The following is a 25,123-nucleotide window of genomic DNA, read 5'->3' on the forward strand; positions in this document are numbered from 1 at the left end:
AGGAATGATACATGCGTCGGTGTACAAAGGCAATTGCGCTGGGTGCAAGATAGGGCCCATAGAGTGCATGCACACAATCACTGTATGCAAACAGGCTGGCAAGTCAGAATGCAGGGATACACGTATACAGTACTGTATGTGTTAACATAAATATCCTACATCCTGATCACACAGTGTACATTCACATGAGCTTGTAACTAGAGTGCATCCAAAATGCAGGCATAAACATGCATGTCATAGCTCTTATTCAAATACAAACTAACAAGCAGGCAGGCATTGCAGGCTGGAACACAGACAAATATGCAAACATGAATTCACACGCAAGCAGCTCTTTAAAGGTGCCCGCCACACGTATTTCATTACTTTGTTGTAATGTCTGAACTTCTACCATGGACTGTGTAACCTTTTTGTGGAAAAAATGGCTTGGTTACCTTGTTTCAAGCCATTCTAGCGTTGTATAGAATTCCTGCAGGAAGACTCAGCTCGATTTGTGCCAATTCTCATTAATATTCAACGAGCTAAGCTGCTTGACTTTGATTGGCTAACAGCTAGCCAATGAGAGCCTGGCTATCCGCATCTTTTACCCAGCGCAACTGGGCAAGCTCATGAATAGTAATGAGCTCAGGCAACACCACGTCAGACTGACCAGCTTTTGTAATTGGCCTGATTTCTTCGCTTATTTCTTTTCAGTTGCTAGAGCTGACAGAGGAGGTAACAGTTCATTTTCACATTCACGAAATAACACAAATACATATGGACCTAACATATTTCAAAAAATACAAGTAAAAACGGTTTTGTGTGGCAGGGCACCTTTAAGAAACAATCCATGCAAGCCATTGTAGAGGCATCTATATTTACTTCAAAAGGACTATTTCAAAACTTTTCTTGTATCATGACTACTAACTTGCACTAACTAACTCTTTTATTAGTAAGAATGTTATCCTCTTCTTGTTTTTCAAAGTTAAATACAAACTCTGTTAGGACTCTCGCTTAGCGGTATTAAACATTTGCAAGGAGCTGTAATTTACTATTTACACATCAATCTGAGGCTTTACCCAGAATAACTTGAAACAGGCAAGCAGGCTGAGGGATCACTGTTCAGCTTGTGGACATTTAGACAGTACACACAGCTGTTGATGTACATGATCGTCATTGTCCATATTGAATAAATAACTATACGACAGTAGCAGAAACCTGGACTACAAGCCATCTTGCCGCGCCACGCTGCGAAACCCAAAGACCTTACAAGAAAATGCTGTACCTCTTTCAGGAGTGAAAAATATGTAACTTATATGTTTGTTTGTTTTCATCAAGTATGTATCTTGACCTTGTGGTTCCAAATAGTACATCTTTTTTCTGTCAGATCACTTGATATGTAATCTATTTGGATTGTACGGTACATGAATGTATTTTGTAAGCAAATATTTTGTCAATGTATTTTTATACTGTGTTTTTGCAAATGTTACTTAAATAAGGATGAAACACTTTTCTTGCTGAGTCCCAATTCATTTAATAACAATTATTTTAGGTAAAACTTTATTTTTATGGGCCCCTTAGTTTTATAAAGATTTCCAAGAGCAACTGATATCTGGGACTTTTTTTTCTGAAAAGGGTTTGCTGATTTCTATAAAAAGAAACATTTAAAAAAAGAATGAAGAAGGCTCGGGGGTTGTTTAAATTTACGTGTAAGGACTGTGCTGCTGCATTTTGAGTTGGAGGCGTCCTACTGATTGTTTGGATAATCCTGCAAATCATTGGTGTAGTCTAATGTATTGTAGTGGGTATACTGCACTGTATATATATATATATATATATATATATATATATATATATATATATATATATATATTAGGGCTGTCAATCAATTAAATAAATATTAAAAAGTAAAAATTAACTAATTAATTGCACAATTTGCTGTAATTAATCGCGATTAATCGCTTTTTAAAATTGAGACTGAAGCTTATAATAATGGATATTTAAATGCTAAATCATTTAACTTTGCAAATATGAAGAAACAAAAAAAACAAGGAAAGGTTCTGCTAAGTTCAGAATGTTTAATATCTTTCAGAACAACAGCAGCAACAATTTGGCTTAGTCCTGCTGAAGGCTGCTGGAAACGGCTAGAAACTGTCCGATTTGAGAGCAGATTTTTGTCACCGTCCGCGGCTGCTGTCGCCTGCTCTCGTCTACTTTACAGGCGAGGCGCAGTTCATCTCCAACAAGCCTATGTTCAGTCGCCGGCAGGGCAGTCGGGACTCACCCGGAAATGGCGAGCGGAGTGAGTTGACGTGACTAGTCTCTCAAAATCTGACGAAAATCTTCTAAACTGACCATTGTTGAGCTGAAATGAAGACAGATTCAGCAACTGCACGGCCTATTTCTCGCTTAAAATGTTTTCAGAAACATGTTTCAGTGAACTATCTTAGTACAATATGAGATTGTATTCTGAACGGCCGCCATGACAGTCTGGCTCTCAATATCCGGAGAAAACAAACCCATGTGACGCGTTCGTCCAATCAGCTGCCGGTTTTCATTACTTGGGCAACAATACAGAGTAGCAAACAAACACAGCTGCATTAATTTCGTTAATTTTTTTTAACGAGTTAAATATTAAAAAATGAACGCAAAAATTAACGCAAAAATTAACGCGTTAATTTTGACAGCCCTAATATATATATACACACACTACTGGTCAAACACCCCAATTTTTTTTGTTTTTTATTGAAATTTTAACAGTACAAGTCCAATGAATAGCTTGAAATGGTACAAAAGGTAAGTGGTGAACTGCCTGAGGTTAAAAAAAGTAAGGTTACCCAAAACTGAAAAAATAATGTACATTTCAGAATTTTACAAAAAGGCCTTTTTCAGGGAACAAGAAATGGGTTAACAATGTAAAGCTGTTCTGCAGCAATGGAGGTTGATCAAGCTTTGAAAGTTGGTGCTACCAATTCCCACAGGAGTTCCAACTTGTCTGGATTACTTACAACCCCCTCTGTTTGTATAAAAGTATTGTTGGAACATGTGGTACCATACCCTCGTGAGCATTATTTGAACAGTATTGTACTGCAGAAAGTAGTGTGTTGCCATAAAAATGGCGGGAAAAAAGGCAATTAACAATGGAAGAGAGACAGACCATCATAACACTTAAGAATGTTCGTCTTTCCTACACAGAAATTGCGAAGAAAGTCAAGGTATCAGTGAGTACAGTATTCTTCACCATCAAAAGGCACTTAGAAACTGGGGGAAACTCTGACAGGAAGTGGTCTGGCAGATCCAAAGCAACGACAGAATCCGAAGACAAGTTTCTTAGAGTCAACAGCTTGCGTGATAGGCGGCTCACAGGACAACAGCTTCAAGCACAGCTTAATAGTGGTCGTAATAAGCAAGTCTCAGTTTCAACTGTAAAGAGAAGACTTTGAGCTGCAGGTTTGATAGGTCGAGTTGCAGCAAGAAAGCCATTGCTAAGACGTCAGAATAAGAAAAAGAGGCTTGCCTGGGCAAAGAAACATTGTCAATGGACTACTGAAGACTGGAAGAAGGTGCTATGGACTGATGAATCAAAATTTGAAATCTTCGGTTCATCACGCAGGATTTTTGTACGCCGCCGAGTAGGCGAAAGGATGGTTCCTCATTGTGTGAAATCAACTGTCAAACATGGAGGAGGAAGTGTGATGGTCTGGGGCTGTTTTGCTGGATCCAGGGTCGGTGATTTGTATAGAGTGAAAGGCACCCTGAACCAAAACAGCTACCACAGCATTTTGCAGCGTTATGCAGTACCCTCTGGTATGCGCCTATTTGGTCAGAGGTTCATCCTACAGCAAGATAATGACCCAAAACATAAGTCCAAGCTATGCCAGAACTACCTTAGCAAAAAAGAACAAGATGGTAAGCTTAAAAACATGGAGTGGCCAGCACAGTCACCGGATTTAAACCCCATTGAGCTGGTTTGGGACGAACTGGACAGAAAAATGAAAGCAAAGCAACCTACAAGTGCCACACATTTATTGGAACTTCTGCAACAGAGTTGGGAAAAACTTTCTGAAGAATATTTGATTTCCATTGTAGAAAGAATGCCACAAGTGTGTTCAGCTGTTATATCTGACAAAGGGGGCTACTTTGATGAGTCAAAAATTTAGAATACATTTTGGTTTATAAATTGATTCCATGATTTCTTTTTTAACTTAAATTGTCTTTATTTCCTGTATTCGGATACACTTTTATGCACCAATTTACAGTGAAAAAAAAAACTTTATTTAGCCTATGTGAAGAAGAAAAACAGATGACAATTCAAAATATATTAAAAATATAATGGAAAGCATGTTGTTGCGTGTCATTGGGTATTTTTAAGAGGGTATATTGAAATCCTGGAGCTTTCTTAGTGGGTATACTGAGTATACCTGTATATCTCGTAGACTTCACCACTGCTGCAAATAGAGCGTTACAGTAGTCTAACCTGCTTGAGATAAATGCATAAACCAGTTTCTGAGAGTTAGTATCCAAAATATTGCCAAGGTTTCTGACTTGCTCACTGTATTTCAGAGAAAGTGATGTGAACACGAGTTTGTCAGTCTTGTCTGTATTCAGCTGCAAAATGTTGGACATCCAGCAATTAATATCATGTGTAATATCATGTGAGACAACACAGGGAACTACATGCCTAAACATCTGTCACATGCCACCTCATCCACACAGCACTATTGGATACCTACAAAGGAAAATGGAGAAATGTATTGACTTTGCTCTTGTCCTTTGTGTGTGTGTGTGTGTGTGTGTGTGTGTGTGTGTGTGTGTGTGTGTGTGTGTGTGTGTTGTAAATAACCTGTGGCTCACATTCAAAGGCTCCTCTATGTGCCCTTTGCTCCTTGGCTGCAGCTATAAAGGGACATCAGTGTGTGGCACACCTGTACTCTTTTAATTCACATAAAGTCAATGCCATGGCTAGCCAAAATAAACTCATTTTTACGTTTTTTTTAATTTTTATTTCAGTGCAGTGGACTTTGTCTGTTCCAGGTAAGGATCTGTTAGACACAATTAGGTATCTACAGAAACTAAGAATGCTTACTCATGTTGGGCTTATTTAACTTATTTAACTGGATTTCAAGGACAACACGGAAAAATGCCTTTCTTACAGTACTCAACTTTCAATTCAAGAAAGAAAAATGTTTCTCGTTAAAAAGAATAAAAGTGCCTTTTTATTATCTTGATGGAAAAGGTGCCTCATGCTAAAGAAATAATATTCACTATTACTCATTTGTTACAACCATTTTTATATACAACAGAGCATGTCTAAAAAAAAAACGCAATGACACAAGGCCACACAATCATCAATAAACAATTAATTTTCCTTGTCTTGTATAATTATTCTAGCTTCATGGGAAAATTGTCTTTTATGACTCATTTTATCTCTTATTTTTAATTTAATAACTGACTGTAGATGACCCTATTATATTGTCTTTTTCTTGCTTATAGAGGAAGAGCTCCATGCCAGCTACTGGAACAATAAAGCGAGACAAGCTCTTCACACTGCCCTGAATGTTCAGCCTAATATTCACAAAGCCAAGAACATCATCCTGTTCCTGGGTGACGGTGAGTCTACAAAGGGAGCTCTTCCCAGCATTTAAGATGTTTCTTTGATTTGTGGAGCATTTTCCCTTTAGATAATTGTGTTTGTTCAGGTGAGAAGAATCCATTATATTTTAAAAGTGTGGGTCTCATCATTATTGTGGTATAGTTCACCAAGGGAGGGAGAGAATGCAATGCAAACCAAATGCACTAATGTGACCCCAAAAAGCATGGGTTTTATGGGTGGAAGGAGCTGAATGTTGACATCTGATCACCAGCAGTTATTACTGCTTGGAAAGTCAAGCATAACAAAATGAACTAAGGCAAAACCACAGTCAGTCAGTACATTGCATGTGTAGCTATTTCCACGTGTCCTTAACTGATCTAAACACCAGAAAAGATAAACCACTACAAAGAGTAAACAAAAATCCCATGCATAGCTAAAGTTTTAGAAACTGGTCACCTATGAAATTAGTTTCAATTCCCCTTAATACTAAAATCTCCAAACTGCTAGGACCGGTTACCAGATTATGCTATATGAATATAAACTGAACAATTTCGCACAAAAATTTAGCAAAGTGAACTTTTCCCACTATATTTAGATAAAAAGAAAAAGAAAACAAATTGTAAATCCCATGTAAAGAAGCCAGACAAGATAAACTGAGATTTCCTTATATGACATTAGAACATTAGCCATGACCCAGGATCAAACACAAAGATAAAAAATAATCACTAATGTGCACTACCTTCTGGTAACTCCACCATCGAGTATCAGTATCTGGCAACTTCATTGCACATATTTAAAATGTATAGATAATTTATGGTTTTATGGTTACAGCTGCCTCCATCCCAAACCACATACCTGCTGAGAGAAGCACATTTCAGATGTTATCAGTGTTTTATGAATGTCTGGGATTGATCAGTAACATGTAATCAACCCATAAGGAAGTTCTTAATGACAGAGTGTTAATTCTGTACCTTCATAAGGAAGAATGACGTATTTAACCTGAAACTTTTGCAACTGACAGCAGTTTAATTAACCAATTTACAGATTTATGTTGAAATAAATGGAGATTTTCAAAAGCAAATTTGAAATGCTCAGCTTAATAAAGATAAGGACTTCCTGGGAAAACATAGACAGAGAAAAATAGGTCATTTGTTTTAGCAAATGTAATTAAGGTGCAGGAAGGAATTTAACTAATGCTTCATCCAATCTGAATTTGTAATTTTCAGTACTGAAATAAAGAGGGAAAAGTCTCTGAAAAGTAATATTGGACAAGAAGCCATGACATTTTCATGAAATATAAAAAAAAGTATAATAAAGTTTGTAGAGGTAAAGAAATGTGGAATAATGCTGTCGTTGCATTCACCGTTTGTATTGGTAAATAACACAGATGTCTTTCACCGCCTTGTAAACTCTCATATCAGCTGAGCCTTATAAGGTTCACGGAGCACAATGACAGCCCTTTATTGGCCTGGCCTGTTTTATCTAACACTCAGGTGTGTTTCCACCTGCTTCCAGGTATGGGGGTACCGACAGTGACAGCTGCCCGGATCCTCAAAGGCCAGTTGGCAGGACATTCTGGGGAAGAGACTAGTCTGGTTATGGATACCTTCCCTCACCTGGCGCTGTCTAAGGTCCGCCCACTCCGACCAACACATTCAAATGGTTACATAGGAATGTGTATTCAAACTCTCTGAATGAGAATAAGATGCATGCACGTAACGGTTATTACCTTGGTTGGACAATATTGATTCCCTTTTTTCACGTTTAACAGAAGTTTGATTACTTACTTTCATAGTGATTATCCATTACCATCTTCTTGACAAAAGGTTGCCAAGGTGTAAGACTGGAACTTCCTATCCCACCCATTTTAAATGGCAGGTGTTTTATTACCCAGACAACAACTAAATTGAACGTTTTAATATCCATAAACTCATGAGTGTATTGCTTGTATGAGTTGAGGGTACATGTGCATACGTGTGTACATGTATGCTTTTATGTTATATGTCATATGTTATATGAGCCCCTAACCAAAGACAATTTTATATCATTATGTGATGGACAATAAAGCTTTTTGAATCTTGAATCACGACCATGCTCACCAAGTCCAAGAATATAATCTCAGTATAAGTAACTGTGGATTAGAACACCTTCTAAATGCCTGAGCTGATAAATGCTCATGTAATGTGTGTGAATATATTTTGCCCCTGCAGACGTACAATGTGGACCAGCAGATGCCAGACAGCGCTGGTACAGCCACAGCTTACACATGTGGTGTGAAGGCCAACTACGGCACCCTGGGTGTCACAGCTGCCACCCCGAGGTACAACTGTAGTGCTTCCTATGGGAACGAAGTCACATCAGTTCTGCACCGTGCTAAGAAAGCAGGTAAGTTCTGGTTCATGCAGCTTTTCTATATACTGGTTTTCATTTAGACTTGGCTTTATAGGCTATCTTTTTCGACACGGTTTAGATGAGTCCGTGTTGATGTGTTATTCATTAAAGCCATAGTGCTTGGTTTCTGTTGCTCCCATGAGGAATTCTAAGTAATAACAATAAAACTATCGGCCTGTCCACATGATACAAGCCTTCCATGATCATGCATTACCCCAACCCTCCCCCACACAATTGCTAGTAGACAAGGAGGACACAGAGGATTAAAAAAACATGATGGACTCTTCAGAAGAGGTAATTATCTTCACTTGAGTTTCTGTGCGCAAAAGTCGCCGGACGACACAATCTTCTGAACATAGCCATACTGAGAAATACAGAGAGAGTTGTGTGGAGCTGATAGTCTTTTTATTCATTTTTTTGGGCATTTTTAGGCCTTTAATGACAGGACAGCCGAAGACATGAGTTGACATGAGGCCCGCTGCCTCGAGGAGTAAACCTCTATACATGGGCGCCTGCTCTACCAACTGAGCTATCCGGGCGCCCGGAGCTGATAGTCTTAATTAGCTTTGTAACAACTCATTTGGCAATGGCTTGAATGCAACAGATGTTTATTAATATCAAAAAGTTACACACTAAAGCTTTAAGGACATTTACTAGCTGTCGCTAACTGTTCTTTAATGTCTCATAAGTATGTAAAGTATATACATGCCAATAAATGGGCTGCAGTATAAAAATGACCACATTACGACTACATTTACAATGTGTGTTTCAGGAAAGTCTGTGGGAATTGTGACTACAACCAGAGTGCAGCATGCTTCTCCTGGTGCAAACTACGCTCACTCTGCAGACCGAGGCTGGTATTCTGACTCCGACCTCACCTCTGAGGCGATAAAAAATGGCTGCCGTGACATTGCTTACCAGCTAGTTCAAAACACAGAGATAAATGTAAGCCTTAATATAAAAGTATTTCTGTAACAAAACATTAGAGCATTGAATCATTCAGAATTCACATCGGTAGCTCTGCATGTTGGCATGTACAACCCCTTGGATAAGGGATGTCTACAAGACCAAACAGCAAGTCTAGTTTTCTTGACTTACTATTTATTGGTTTTCTATAACCTGGACGACAGAGAATATCCACTGGCATATTATAAAGTCAACCCAATCATTATTAGGAAGCCATATTAAGTCAACAATTTGATCAATATCAGACAAACAGATTTGATGATTACCTTGCAATACACTGTGCCTAAATTAGCATCCCAAACAATGGTTGTTTGGAGAACATATGCAGAGTAAACCAAAGGGGCAGCACAAGGGCTTAGTAGGGACTACTAAAATCACTATGATAACTTTGGAATAAAGAATCTGCTAAAAGCTTAAAATGCATACTTTATACTGTATATATATATATATATATATATATATATATATATATACACTACCGGTCAAATGTTTGGGGTCACTTAGAAATGTCCATTCCACTCCATTATAGACAGAATACCAGCTGAGATCAGTTGCATTGTTTTTTGTAATCAGGGCAGCAGTTTTCAGATTACATTATGTGCTTACATAATTGCAAAAGGGTTCTTGACTGTTGTAGACAGAAGTGGCTGAAGAAACGCTTGAAATTCCATGCTTGCCTGCTTCCATGATGTCTAAACATCATACCCAAATTGAAAGTGGTACAGCTCCCATATACTTTGACACTCTGGGGTGTGCCTGATATCATTGGAAAGGTAACACTCTCAAGTTTTTGTTACAAGTGTCAGGGTGATTCTAGGCTTTACTGACAGAGTTACAGAGGCTAGAATGGAGTTTTTTTTATTTCCGTCCAAGTCATACATCTGTAAAATGATTAGAATACACTGCTGTAAACACATCTGACATGTGACAGACAACACAGGGCATTAGCCACATGTCTCAGCTTACTACAGGAAAAGCCAAAAGACTCAAAAATGGATTTCATATGATTTTTTTTCTACAGCTATGTCTGTGCGTTTTTTTATTTCCATTTAAAAAAAGTGCAAAGAAAAAAGCCAAAAAACTACAAAATACAACACTTTTCAAATACACAAACAAACCCACATCAATCACCTTTCCAATGATATCAGGCACACCCCAGTGTCAAAGTATATGGGAGCTGTACCACTTTTAATTTGGGTATGATGTTTAGACCAAAAAGCATGGAATTTCAAGCGTTTCTTCAGCCACTTCTGTCAATAACAATCAAGAACCATTTTGCAATTATGTAAACACATAATGTAATCTGAAAACTGCTGCCCTGGTTAAAAAAAAACAATGCAACTAATCTCAGCTGGTATTCTGTCTGGAATGAAGTGGAATGGAAATTTATAAGTGACGCCAAACTTTTGACCAGTAGTGTATATATATATATCTTTATCCAGGTCATTCTTGGTGGAGGTCGTCAATACATGTTTCCGAGAACCGTGAAAGACCCAGAGTATCCGACTAATAAAGGAGACAGAAAGGATGAACAAAATCTGGTTGAAAAGTGGATGAAGAACAAAAAGGTAAGTGGTCCCTCCAACTGCAACACTTTTTTTTTTTAATGAGCTATTAGCAAATGTTTACAACTCCTCCCCCCACCCTTCCAAAGACTTCCAATCAATTTGTTTTGTTTATTATTGTTTGTTATGATTTTTTTTTGTTTTTCTTTATTACCTACAGAATGTGAAATATGTTTGGAACAAAGCTGATTTTGATGCCGTCAATCCTGCAAATACAGACTTCCTGATGGGTAAGGAGAACGGTTTAATTCACCATTTCATCAATCACCATTCAAGGCACTTCTCAAATAAAACCACTAAAGATTTGGCTATTGAATGACTGCCTGAACTGTCCTTGGGTAAATAGGGTGAATCAAAGATAGTCTCGATTAAAACTAATAAGACTATCTTCTCTTTTACAGCCTCAATACAATTTGAAATTTTGAGCCATAATACAAGTTGTTGCTGTTGTTTTTGCAGAAAAATTCAAACTGTGCACATTTAATGCATTTAGTGCATTAAGACTGCCAGCTCTATTAAACAAAATGGTAATATGTTTCTTTAAAACTGAGGCCTTTTGTTTCTCCCTTTAGGTCTTTTTGAGCCCAAGGACTGCCGCTACGAGTTGGATCGTGATTCGTCCATGGACCCCTCCCTTACGGAGATGATGGAGAAAGCAATTAAGATTCTCAGCAAGAACCCAAAGGGATTTTACCTCTTTGTGGAAGATACGTGTTTTTGTTTTAAGTACATATTGCCCTGACAACAAACAACCACTTAATCCTGAAACTGTCAGTTTAACTGTCATTTTCCCACTACAAATTACCTTAAATTCTGAATGACTAAACTGGGGAATTTACTGCTGATGATGCTTATTTGTCAATTACTTTCTTTTGGGCTTTAAGTGGGAGAATTGACCATGGACACCATGCAGGGAATGCCAAAAGAGCTCTCTATGAGGCTGTTGAGTTTGACCGGGCGGTCGGGCGAGCAGCTGAACTCACTAGTGAGCTGGATACCCTGTCTGTGGTGACTGCTGACCACTCCCATGTATTTGCCTTTGGAGGAAGTTCTGCCAGAGGAAACTCTGTTTTAGGTACATTAAAATGCACTCAAGACAAGAGCTGAGTTTTTATAATAAAAAGTGAACATCATCTGATGTTCCAAGTTTGAACAAACCTGTAGATACCAATTTGTCTTGTGATTCACAGGGGTGTCTCGCTCACTAGCTGACGACAAAAAGCATTTCACCACTGCTGTGTATGGAAATGGACCAGGATACCGGAACGGAACTCGCCCAGATATGAATGAGACTATTTCATGTAAGTGTACATTGATAATCTTTCTATGGACGAGTAATTTAGTAGCTCCATCTTGTGGTGTAATGGCATAACTACGGTAGAGGCAAGAAGAAAAACTGAATCTAGGTATTCTTTGTGACAAGAATGTCAGGATGAAGACGATAAACCACCACCTTCCTAATCATACTAAAAAAACGTGTTATTGCTTTAAGCAAATGTTGGTTCTTTATAAAGGACAGCAACAACTTGTCTACCACCTTTATCAATTGTATCTATATAAAATATTGAAAAAGACCTCTTTTATCACTGTTATATTATAAGCATAACATGAATTATTCTAAAATACTATAACACTATCATCCTATAATCATTCATTAAGAAGAGTCAGATAATCTGTCCAATAAGGAAATTTGGTGCATTATACTTTAATTTACTATAATGTACTTTCTACCTCATGTTAAGATGACTGATTGTTTCCTACATTATGCAATGATACAATAGCTCTGCAGTATCTCTACTGCAACAAAAACGTATTATAGGACTATCCCATTTTTGTTTCTACTATTATAAAGATCTGATTTTAGTCAAAGGGTCATATCGCAATTTGCCTATGTGCCAGAAAACCTTAATATAGCTACTATAATGCTCCTATGTTCCATTGTTCCTCAGCGGACAATGATTACCTTCAGCAGGCTCCTGTCCCTCTTGATTCAGAGACCCACGGCATCGAAGATGTAGCCATCTTTGCCAAAGGTCCCATGTCACACCTTTTCCACGGGGTCCAGGAGCAGAACTACATTGCCCACGTCATGGCTTATGCTGCCTGCCTGGAGCCCTACGAGGATTGCGAACTGCCTCCGCCCAACCACGCTGGATCCATCCACCCCAGCCTGCTGTTCCTCCTGATGGGCCTCCTACTCCACATCCTCTGCTCTGTCTGAGGTGGCAGCCTTTGGAATATTTGTCCTGACCTTGGAATAACTGTGTTATCTAAGATTTTTTTTAATAAAGAGATTATTCTTTACACTGAATTTCCTGTGCGTAATTTAAAAGACTGTCTAAAATAAATGCAATATGTGTAGATGTAGGCTACATCTAAAATTCGATTTCTGAAATGGGGCATTGAAACTATTTTAGTGAAGTTAGGCTATGCTACTTAATAGTGGAATCTTTATTTAAAAAAAGACCACACCAATCCTTTATTCAAACATTAGCTAGGTAGAAATAGGCGAATCTGAAGTAGGCCTGCCTACCACATAAACTGTCTATGCGCCTAACACTGATAGTATCGATTAGAACGTGCACCTCCCTTTTATTAAACGTCTCACCTGATTGGGTGAAATGAAAGCTTTGGCCAATCAGAGTCACCGAAGGGCGGGACTTCCGCCTGCTGCCAGAAAGGAGGAGGGTTTGTGAGCTTGGAGGGAATTTCAACCAAAATAGTCGTGCTGCTCTTTGAAAACTAAGATTAGGTGGATAAACAACTGATTGTTAGAGTTTGAAAACAATAACGGTACATCTTTTTAATTATTTAAGGGAAGAAACTTATGATAATACACATTCGCTGTTGGCTCACTGCATATAAAAACGTAGCTTGATGTGTGCAGGAGGCTCTGTAGTCTGTTTTCAGTCGCTATTATTTTAGCTAGCTAGCCTTAAGTTAGAGGTTCCACAGCTTGCTGCGCAGGTCTCGGCTATGGACTAAATCGGAGAATGCAGATACACGACCACGCATCATTCATAAACGGATCACATTGGTCATGGATTATAAGACGAGGAGGCTCGAAAGTCAACTGTGTAAAGCTGTGAACGATGGAGAACCGAGGTGATGCGCAGCCCCCCTTTCTATTTGTTTTGTCTAGACATGCCTTTTGTTGATGAGATGCGACAGCTCTGACTTGAAACACGTCTGTACGTAACGTTAGCCAGCCATATTGCACGATTAACGTAACACAAGTTATTTTCCCGATGCAATATTAACGTTACAAGTAAATTGAATACCGTTATGCTCGATGAATAACGTTACATTCTTTCTTTCTTCTTTCTTATTTGAATCACTACCTTTTGTAAATGTTTGGAATCTATGAAGTCCTCAAAATCACTGCGCTTTAACGTGTTTTCCCGTTAACTGTTATCTTTGTTGTAGCGTTTATTAAAAAAATATCCATGTGCATTAGGGGTCTGCTTGTGACCACGGGTTTCCTTAAACATTGTAATTCGTGTTTGATAAATGAAATGTCCCCATAATCTTTGCCATGTAACATGACTCTTCGAGTCTCACTGATGCCCCAGAGATCAGTGAGACCATAGTTAGTTAAAGATAGAGGGTATTCCATATTGTAACTACAGATAAAGCTCCCTAAGGCAAAATAATATGTACCTGATTTGGCTTCCTGTTTACTAACATACTACAGACTTACTTGTTATTTGTCTACATCATCTACAAATTAAAGATAAACAAGGATATTTGACACCGCCTACAGTGTAGTATTTATAAGGTATAAGAAACATCTGATAATAATATTCCTACACTAACTGTCAATTTGGTAGTGTCAATATATTGACAGGTAATATACCCCCCTCGTAAGTGATTATGCTTTTTTTATCTGTCCTTTATTCACACTGCAACATTTAGCAGAACATCGTACCCATATTTTCAATACAGTAAAACTGTATCCTATAATACAATACATGTCAGATTGTAACATCTCTCCTCCTTGGCAGATATGTGCAGCTGCTTCTTTCACAAGGTGCATGTCCTGACGGGGTGGGTAGTAATGGAGTGGCTGCAATACACTTGGCTGCTGGCAAAGAGACTGAGAAGAACACACGCTGCTTGAAAATGTTACTGCAATATGGAGCAGACCCCAATATCAGGTATGGTTCAAAATACAGTGAAAAGGAAAAATCCCTTGTCCACATTTTCCATCTGGATAACTCAGAACTCCTTTGTTTGAACTGGCTTATTTAGTTTAAAGTTATTGTTACATTTCTTTTGATCAATTTGACAAATGCAGCATCAGTACGTGTATATGAAGGTTGTATAGATTTTGTATAGAATCTTCCACAGACTTTTTGCATCACATAAAGTCTGCAGTGATGTTCCATCATCTCCAATATCCTCTTTCATTTGGAAATATGTTAAAATATTTATACAAGACACTATCGAAATTCTTTGAGCATAATGATAATGCAATGTTTTGTAAAGTTGTGTTTTCTTTTATTTTTCCCAGGTCGTCAGATGGCCTGACTCCTATCCACATTGCTGCACTGTGGGGATGTTATCAAAATCTGAATCTGCTCTTGTTAAATGGAGGGAACCCAAACATTAAAGATGTTGTAAGAATAGTTTTTAGTGTTACCAATATTTTCCATAAGTGCTGTAAGTGCTGACACATCCAATCTGTAACAAGATATCTACTAATGTGTGCTTAAAATGTTAAGTTCAGTTTGGTTTACACCTGTTAACTTCTTAATTAATGTAGGAGGGGAATACACCAGGGCAGCTTGCAGAGCAACAGGAGAATCACAAATGTGCCCAGCTCCTTCAGGAGTACCATTCCAGCTCAGTGGACACAGAGGAGGACAACTTACCTCAATTCCAGTACTGTAAGAAAGTCTCTTTGAAGCTTACTTAAAACACTTTGTCTGAAAAATAGAACTTGAATGCAAAGTTAATTTGTCCAACTTGTGTTATTTCATAACAACTTGAAGAAAATTATACTTTGATACGTAGTGTTAAAAATGGCATGAGGATACAGTATATTACAGTAATATTTATTCAGCCAGTCAAGTGTTTAACATTGTGCATGACTGAAAGCACATTGTCATATAATAATACCACAATTATTACAGTGTTCGCACACCAGTCTGCAGTGATAACTTCTTTAACACCAGTCCTGCCAGGCTCTTTATTTTCTCTAAATCCCACGCCCAAGAGCATCGCACTGATAGGCTATTAATGTGTCATCAGTCTCCACTTAGGCTGTGCCAACATTTCCATCAACCATCTAAAACAACACATTGTAATCAATTTCAGCATTTCAATTTTGGCAAGTAAAATAAATGGTAAATGTAATCAGAAATGATGACGCAAATTATTACATTCAACAAAAATAATGACCATAAGTCCCCCTTTGCATTAGTATTTGTCTCTCCATCCTAGAGCCGAGTGTCGTTCAGGTCAACACAAAACCATAGAGGTTTCTGTGAGCGACTCCTGCAAACAAATCGTTTGCACCACGCACAGTTCTCCTTTTGTTTTGTTGCGAATGCATTTGCCCACATGGCACTGCGTGTGAGTGAATATTGGCATGCAAATTAGTTTCTATATCCCGGTCTTTGTCTCAATGTTCTTATACGAACATTATGCAAATGCATCAATTTGGCTGCCGGTGGAGAGTACCAATGTTAATCGGTGCTACTCCTGGCGCAACTTCATGATAAAAAAACACCAAAACCTATTGTTCTTTCATTATGACAAAATAGTTATGTGCAGAATAAGTATTCAGAAAAAGTCAAAGCAGGAGGGAAACATGTCATACACAATGAGGGAATAGTTCAGATTTAGGAACCACAACGTTAATGGCATGGGCTGTGGTGATCCTAGTGTTAAAACACTTAATCTGAAAAATAACACCTGCATGCAAAGTTAATTTGTCTAACTTGTGTTATTTTATTACTGGAAAACTTGGAAAACGATATGTATCAAGTAGTGTTAGAAATGGCATAAAGATACTATATATTACAGTAACGTTTATTCAGCCAGTCAAGTGTTTAACATTGTGCATGGCTGCAGGCAGATTGCCATATTATATTAATACCACAGTTATTACAGTGATCAAACACCAGTCTCAAGTGATAACTTCCTTAAATCCTTAAATAAAACGCACATATCTGACTCTGCCAGTATTGATCTTGGATATTGTATCCTAAAAATGTAGGGAACCAAGGTAAAAGAATACTTTGTCAATACGCCTCAGCAGTGCCTAATTTACTCCAAAATCTGTCAGTAGCATTACTGTCCGGCAGTGTGTAAAGAAAAATAGTCTGGCTATTAGTCATGTTTTACCTTTTGTAGTAAACGTGTTCTTTTTTTTCTCCACAGCTGTGTATTCAGACCAAACAGACACGTCCAGCTATCCTGGATCAGACTATAGCTTCAGTTCCCACTCTTCTATGATAAGTGACTTTGGGGAAGCCCCATTGAGCAGCACAAGGCGCTCATCATTTTTCAACCTGTCTGACGTTAATGGAAGGCCAAATTGCAGACTTGCTGGTATGGACACTAAGATGCATCACAGCCAGGACTGGAACAATGCCTCCTCACATTGGTCATCTGAAGGTCCCTCCATGTTATCAAGCACTCGCATGTCCGCAGTGGGACCTGCAGTGGCAATGCCATCTCTTAAGGAGGAGGATTTATTTACTGAAGATGGTGTGTTCACATCAAAAGCAAATGAACATGCTGCCACAACTGATGGCAGAATCTCCCCCTCCAGAAGAGACACTCTTCCAGCATTTCCCTCCAGGCGAGTGAGTCGTAAGAGTGTGAGCTTCAAAGATGTAGATGAATATTTCCCTGTTTTTAGTCCTGAATCTCCCAAACAGGACAGAACTGGCGTTGACGGCAGCCACTGCACCAGCAACTTACACTTTGACATGTCTGAGTACCCTGACTTCCTGGATTCAGAACGCATGGCCACGGTTTTACACATGCAGGGCATCGACGTCACGTCGCCGGATCACGTTTATGTGTTTTGCAGGGAAAGCAGTGAGAGTACAGAGGAAGAGTTGGAGAAAACAGTCATCAGTCACTGTGCTTTGGAAGAGAGTGATGATGAACAGGAGGGTGAACATGTAAAAGAGGCTCAGGTGAATATACCAGAACAGCCAGCCCGTTTACATGTTGGCAGCAGCAGCAGCAGTGGGACTGGAAGTAGTCATTATAGTAGCTGTGACAGCGACCATTACACTAGTGCTTTGGATGCTTCTATACACCCCAGACATCTTTTACTCTCTGGGGCTGAATCTGACAGAATGATTCAGATTTCTTCAGACTCTGATTCTAAATTGACAAGGCAATATTGGAATCTTCCACCTGTTCAAAAAGAACCCCAGATGGATTCAAAACCTGAAACTAAAGAGTATGTACCAGGTATGCATGATAAACTGGAACTGGCTGAAGTAAAACAGCCAAACAATGATTTGTTTGAGGCTTGCAGTGGTCCTGTTGTGGACACTTCAAGTCGATGTGGTATTGACCAGCCAGTGGCAGACACCCCATTGAACGATGCAGCTAAGGCATTACATGAAAACGTCAACCTTCCATTCACACCAAGTCCTTTTGTAACAGGCAGGACTCGCTCGAGGTTGAGTCGCTGCTCACTGAGAACAAGCAGAACCCCAGAGAGCCTCCTCTTCATGTCTTCTCTCTTTGAAGAGACCCTCCCCACACCAGTTCGAACACGCCGCCAGACGCCTAGATCTCAGAGCAGCGAAGACTTTTACAGTTCACCACATGCACCTTGTTATACACCATCCTATTCAGGGAACAGCCAAGGAGGAGACTTGTTGCCTGATGATTGCCAGGCCACACAGTCCAGCACCCTCAGAGCTGGCTCAAGTGTCAGCGATACCCAAGCTGACACTCTCATCCTCTCCAAGAGCGTAACTGATTCTGCTTCTGAATCGCAGACTTTGTCTGACACAGTCGCTCTGGAGGGAAACCAGGACTCTTCAATGGATGCTTATGAAAGAAACCTTGCAGAGATTATACTGGCCATGCAAGGCAATGATCTTGCCGAAAGCAGGGATTTTCTGACTGATGATCTGACAAGTACAGACGAGGCAACGACAAAGGGAAACTTAAATGTTGCTCCTGGTAAGAACAAATTGGATAGCCTAAAAAACGAAGATGCCTGGATCCCCAAGGACTGTAGCTTGGACTCTGTCTCATCTTCATCCAGCTCCACCTATTTTTCCCCAAGGAGATCCAGGGAAGACTCCGACCTTCCTTGCACTCCTGGCGCTGGATGCACCCCCAGGTACAGCATGAGCCGGCTGTCAAACTGCCGCAGGCCACAGCACCTAGCTAACCTGTCTTACACCCCTGGAGGGCGTCCACTTATTCAGGATCTGGATGAACCGGTGGAGTACCTCTACACTGATTCGGAACAGGGCCACAAGCTGATCGAGACCCACGTCCCACCTACAGCAAACACCTCACTCAGCAGCAGCATGAGTACAAGCAGCAATGATGAGACCATCCTTTATGACTGGCGCTCCATGCAGACTGACATGGTGAATGGAGGAAAGGAGAACCAGAAACCCCAGATGGTGCTACAGAAGGAGGAAAAGGAGGAGGAGAGGCTTTTGCCGGAGACCAAAGGAATAACTGACAAGGAGCTGAGATTGAGGCTAGTAGAGCTGGGGGAGAGTCCAGGCCCTATCAGCTGCCGTACCAGGCCCACTTACATGCGAAGGTTGCACCGCTTGTTGCAGGAGTCAAACTCCCAATCACCACATCAACAGAAGCAGTTAGACCCGCCACAAACAGGTAACGCTAGTACTCTTTATTTAACGTTCCCGATTAATACTTACCTAACTTGAGCTATGATTAGGTAATGATAGTATTTTGGAGTTTGTGGTTTGGATTGTGAGCAGCTTTAGGATGAGATGGGGAGTGTGTGAGAAGATAAATGGACCATAAAATATATATTTTTTATTATACATAATACATTCATAATTATGGTACTATTAAATGGATGTTCTGTGAAGTAGTGAAATAGTTATAGCCTTTCGTTGTCTGTAAAATCACTCTTCTAACATGCAAGCATGAAAATGGAAAATTGAAGTCATTATTTGTATTGAAGCTCACCACCAATGTTGAGGGTGGATTAGGTTAGAAGCAGTGAACAAATGAGGCATATTAATACACTTATTATCATTTAGCTTATCAACCCAGTTACTGACACAGCAAGTCTTGTGTTCTCATTTTATTTCTGTAGATTTAGGTTATAGTCCAGAATTGTGTCGGGCCCTGCGGACCTTCGAGCTGCCTGATTGCCAGGCTGAAGAGCAGTCTTTGTGCCAACAGTTTGACCAACCAGATCAAAACAGAAAGTGGAGGGAGGGCATCATCAAGTCCAGCTTCAACTATCTGCTGCTCGACCCAAGGTCTGCTTGTCTCTTGATTTGTCTTTTTAGTTGCTTTCTTCGGGGCAGTGTTGAAAGCTCTCTGAATAAAGATGAAACAGACTGCACAAAAATGTGCATATTGTGACGAGATGATGCCATTCTTATTTTGCATGAAAATCATTTTTAAAATCCACCGCTTGTATACAGAACAGGTGGCTATTAGGCATGGGCCGGTATCTAACAGTATGATAACCTGAAATCATGGTTTCACAGTATTACGGTATTGCAATTACAGCTATAAATGTATTATTTTTTAAATATCTGGTTACAAAACAACAACTTTTTTTTTTCCATTGAACTCTATGTATTTTATTTTGAAACGCACTGCACACTGACAGGGAGAGGGATTTCTAAACTGCACTTTCTGTCCTTGAAGACTCAGGAAAAAACAGCTCATACCCTAGCCTAGGAACGGTTCGATTTTTGTGGTTTTTAAACTTTGACTTTTTCAAACCACGATATACCTTGAAACCGGTAACCGGCCCATGCCTAGTGGCTATGCTTTGTATGAAAACCAGCCATTTGATTCGTCATTTTAGGATTTACTTTAGGAGTTCATACATAGATTTTTTTTACCCCATAATCAGAGAAAGCAGCTACGATTTGTCGGTTGTCATTTATCATAAATGTTACTGGGATGATAAAAAAATAAAAATCAGACAAAAATCTGCATTAGTGTCTCAGTAGGCAGAGCGGTGTAAACTTATCTCCATATGTGTGTTTGTATTTATTAGGCTCCATAATCATAATAGAAGGTACACAGAGCTAAAACTACACAAACAAAACAAGTTCATTGGCTGATTTTATAGATGATGAATGGACACGTGGACAACTCCGTAAAATCAATAGTAATAACTATGTCTTTAACAATGTATCTTTAGGACTGGCTTGTTTCCTAGTTCAGTCTTAACAACCACATCTCTGAAATACAGATGAACACTTTCACCCTCAAAGTACAAACATAATTATGGATCTTTCTTTTCTTCTCTGCCAGAGTGACGAAAAACCTCCCATTCCGCAGTCACACCATGACTCCACAGGAGTGTTTCCAGACATTTATCCATGCTATATTTTATGTGGGCAAAGGAAAACGCTCCCGTCCATACAGTCACCTGTATGAAGCTTTAGAGTACTTCAAAGGGGACAAGACCTCCAAAGTAAGGCAGTACACACTAATCAGTCTTGAGATGTAAGATACTGTAGGTAACACTGTCCCTTTCTTCTCTGTGTGACAGAAATTGTGCCCCAAAGTGCAGCACATTCTGCAGGTGTGGACCGCCGAGCAGGGCGTCATCTCTCTGCATTGTTTCCAGAATGTCATTCCAGTGGAGGCTTACACAAGAGAGGCCTGCATGGTGGAGGCCATCGGTGAGTACAGACAGGGCTTTTCCAAAAGGAAATCCATAAATGAACAAAAAAAAAACGAAACTTGAAACGAAACAAACTCTTCAAATCATTGATCTTACACCAGTCTAGAATGTCGGTAACCTTCTTAATTCTCCAATTGTCCCAGGGTTGAAGATGCTCACCAATCGGAAGCGAGGGGATTATTATGGCGTGGTGTCCAACTGGCAGGTGAAGAAGAAGCGGGACCTCGGCGTCCACTTGCTCTACCGGGCCATGCAGATCTTCCTGGCCGAAGGTGAGAGGCAGCTCAGACCAGCAGACATCAGACAGTAGTGAACCCCACTGGAGGGGGTGGGGGTGGGGGGGGGGGGGGGGGGGGGGGGGGTTAACAGCAACAAAATGCCAATGAACAGCAGGGGTAATACCACTACTTCAGGGTACAAGAAGGAATGCTAAGAATATGAACATGATGTGGAAATCACAATTTTGTGACTGCAGGTCTGTTAGAAGGCATGACAGCTATTTTCCAAAAAGCATTCTTCCCAGTAGGACACTTTGCTTCTCAACTGCTGTAGTACTAATGACTTTTTCAAATGATCCACAACACATTCGAATGCCTTTCATTATAATCAAATTGCAAATAAACACGTCCATGCATACTTTCTTAAAACAATTTTCTAAAAGAAAGTTGGGAGCGAAAGGAAGACTGGTAGTTAATTACGTAATTTTTGTAGTCTTTAAAAAAGATATGATGGTAATTTTAGCAGAGGCTGGTAACTGGTACTGAGCATGATAGGTCTCATGGATAAATCAACAATAAAGTGTATAGTTTTAGAATCTCGGTGTAAAATGTGATATATTTTGTTTACATGGCTGGATTTCCATTTTGTTTGCTGTCTTTTTTGTTAAAAAGAAATGCATTACATGCAAGCCAATGATATGATAGTGTCCAATAGTAGCAGACGTTTGTGTATACATTTCTTTTAGAAGGGTCAGTATACTAAGACAAGTAAACCGGATGCTTAAGTTTTGCTGGTCGCACATCAGTGTTGTTAAAATAGCAGAACTAGTTTTTTTATTTGTTAACATCATTGGGTTACAGCTGTTATTTGTAGTCATAATCTACATCATCCACTAGTATAATGAATAAAAAGGGCAATTTTTAACAGTCAAAGAAGTCCCAAATTGAAGTCACTTTTTTCTTGAAAAGTTATCTCAAAATCTCATCTCATGGTCTACAAATTTATGTCCAGGGCAATGAGCTGCAAAACCATTCATTATCTCCTCAGGGTAATTCACTTGATCAATTATCTGGAAGCTGCATATATTCTTTATTTCACACAAAAGGCCTTAATAATACATATTGAAATTTTTTTACATTCCTATACCCAGGTTGAAAAAAATCAGCATGAGATCATATCAGGGAGAAAACCACTTATCTCTTCCATTTTCTTTTAATTATTTTGTTGTAATGAAATGACAAGACTGTTAATAATACAGTGATTAGGTGTTTAGACACTTTTTAGATACAGTTTCTTTAGCTTTAAAAAATAAAGCCCTTTCATTGTTGTTCATTGTTGTTTGATATGTTTTCTTGATTGTCAAAAAAGAATCAGAATGAATCAGTCATGTGTACATGTAATCATTTCTGTATACATCTTTTCATTATGAATCATTAACTTCTACTGTCATTGCTGTATTTTATTGCCCCTGTATATAAAAAGTAAAATACAAATGGCATAAACCTGAATTGGGTGACCTTTTGTTTTTTTTCATGTCCTGTTCTTTGGTGTCCCTCTAGTGGACAAAGTCATTAATGTTCTTCAGTCCAGAGTTCTCTTATTGCAGTAACTGGTCTTCATCCACTATGATTCATTAATAATCATGTTTGGTGTTAATATTGCAAACAGTTAATTCATTGACAGCTGTATGTTGTGTTTAAGTTTAATGCCCCTCTTTGACAAGATATTCAAAAACTAAATTTCATTTTCACAACTTTATTTAAATATTTGTGAATCACTGAGAAACAGTCTGTAGTTGTTTACCATTTTGCACACAAGAGCTTCAGTTACCTCGATCCTACAAAAAAAAAAGACTAATTAGGCTTTAGTGTGCAATACATCCCTTTGCAAGGATGCAAAGCAATGATGCACATCCTTATTTAGGAACTATGGTGTTCAATTACTGTTATCGTGACTCATTCTGTTTCATAGATCTGCAGCTTTTTGCTAGTGGTTAGCCAATGTTTTCTTACAAGCATCATTGTGGTTTACACAATGAATATCCTTTTGTCTAATGTCAGCCCCGTGGCTCGGTGAGACATTAAATTACTAGACTGAGCAGGGCATAATTTATCTGAATATTTGCTCTCCCATCCACACATTTCACAATTTAGATTTGAGATTATCAAAATATTGTGTAATGTAGGCATAAAATAGCTGTATATTATTAACTACATTGCAGGGTCTAAATGAAAATAAGTTAAGAGGGTTTTTCCAGTTGTACTGTTCCTCATCTCTGCTGGTCAAGCAGTGGTTACAATACAGAATCAGCTCTGTTCAGCTTTCCGTTGAAATACCGTGCAGGTACTTTCCTGATGAGATAGGACAGAAGCCTGCAGAAACAAGCATACTCTCCTAGCAGACTGGGAAAGTCAGTCAGTATGTGATCGTCTATGGTTGTTTTATCATCACACTTTAATCATTCACATATACCGATATACACCAGCAGGTAAATATGAAGGCACAAACTTTACTTCCACTGTTATCATTTGTAAAGACATAGTATGGAATATATTTTTCTCATGAAGATGCAAATTATTCAAGTTTACTGGAATTATACAATGTCTCAAATTGTATTTTGCTAAATGTGATCTCAATAAGGCAAGCCGGATAAGCAGCTGGCTCTCACTAAAACTATTTCATATTATTTATTTTACAATACATTCCTCATCTTAAATTTTAATAAAAATGAAATGCAATTTAACCTTAAATGATAAAAGAAATATTAATCATATCATAAAATAGAAGTCTAGTCTACATTGAGGCCTAAGTGAATTAAGGCCAAAAGGACGCGAGACAGTGAAAAAAAATAGGATTTGTTTGCATTTTTGTTGATTGCATGTTCATAACAGTTTTGTCGGGGTTGTCATTGTCAGTTGCAATTTATTTTCATTTTCATAAACTGTGCTGACTGTTCTGGCAGCTTGTTGTGGTTGTGTGTGCATTTCTGTCAAAACGGTACTGTTATTTTCTATATGTAATAATCCGTTGAACCAAAAGTAATTTCTATAAAAAGTTAGGAACCTTATCATACCACTTGCACTACTGCATTTTAATGCTTAATGTACTTTAATTAATGTACAGTATATTTATATATTGCATTATCTTATAGTAACTGTAAATGTAAATAATATAAATATAAAAATATAAATTTTATATAAATAAAATACAATATAAAAACTACATTTTATTTAAATTTTTTAAAATGTTTCTTGCAGTAAAATGTGAAGTGAGTGAGAGCCATTACATTCACCTGATATAAAAAGTCCAAAGTAATGATGGATACAAAATGTAACAGTAGCTTATCAACAGTCAGAAATACCATTGGTATTATTTATTTGGATAAGCATTAGATCAGTGGTATGCAGCGTGAAGCAGATTTCTGAATGTTTAAAGGACAGGGCTTTGACTCTGTTACATCCATCGTCATCACTTTCACATCTCCTTGAACCAAACTAAAGAATAGAGGAACAAAGAAAGACCGTACCACATCATTGAGGGCTGAACTGGTGACTTTATTTAATA

At 38.7% G+C, this 25,123-nt stretch overlaps 2 protein-coding genes across 3 annotated transcripts; both read left to right on the plus strand.

Moving 5' to 3' along the window:
• The first annotated feature begins 4,934 nt into the window (after window positions 1-4,934).
• On the plus strand, window positions 4,935-12,712 carry alpi.2 (alkaline phosphatase, intestinal, tandem duplicate 2). The gene is made up of 11 exons (XM_028587935.1): window positions 4,935-5,010; window positions 5,470-5,586; window positions 7,085-7,200; window positions 7,780-7,954; window positions 8,733-8,905; window positions 10,369-10,494; window positions 10,652-10,721; window positions 11,064-11,202; window positions 11,376-11,566; window positions 11,682-11,792; window positions 12,441-12,712. The coding sequence occupies exons 1-11, from the start codon at window positions 4,935-4,937 to the stop codon at window positions 12,710-12,712; spliced, it is 1,566 nt and encodes a 521-aa protein (XP_028443736.1).
• A 470-nt stretch (window positions 12,713-13,182) lies between these two features.
• Window positions 13,183-21,656, plus strand: ankle1 (ankyrin repeat and LEM domain containing 1). Of its 2 annotated transcripts, none has more exons than XM_028587501.1 (9): window positions 13,183-13,596; window positions 14,496-14,648; window positions 15,005-15,110; window positions 15,257-15,380; window positions 16,879-19,329; window positions 19,781-19,949; window positions 20,965-21,127; window positions 21,206-21,338; window positions 21,484-21,656. In XM_028587501.1, exons 1-9 carry the CDS (start codon window positions 13,532-13,534, stop codon window positions 21,648-21,650), a joined length of 3,531 nt encoding a protein of 1,176 aa, XP_028443302.1. In that variant the 5' UTR covers window positions 13,183-13,531; the 3' UTR covers window positions 21,651-21,656. The 2 variants fall into 2 exon arrangements, with proteins under 2 accessions (XP_028443302.1, XP_028443303.1); XM_028587502.1 differs by having other exon boundaries at window positions 13,183-13,284.
• The last annotated feature ends 3,467 nt before the right edge of the window (window positions 21,657-25,123 follow it).

This window comes from Perca flavescens, chromosome 9 (genome assembly GCF_004354835.1).
Source record: "Perca flavescens isolate YP-PL-M2 chromosome 9, PFLA_1.0, whole genome shotgun sequence".
NCBI lineage: Eukaryota > Metazoa > Chordata > Actinopteri > Perciformes > Percidae > Perca > Perca flavescens.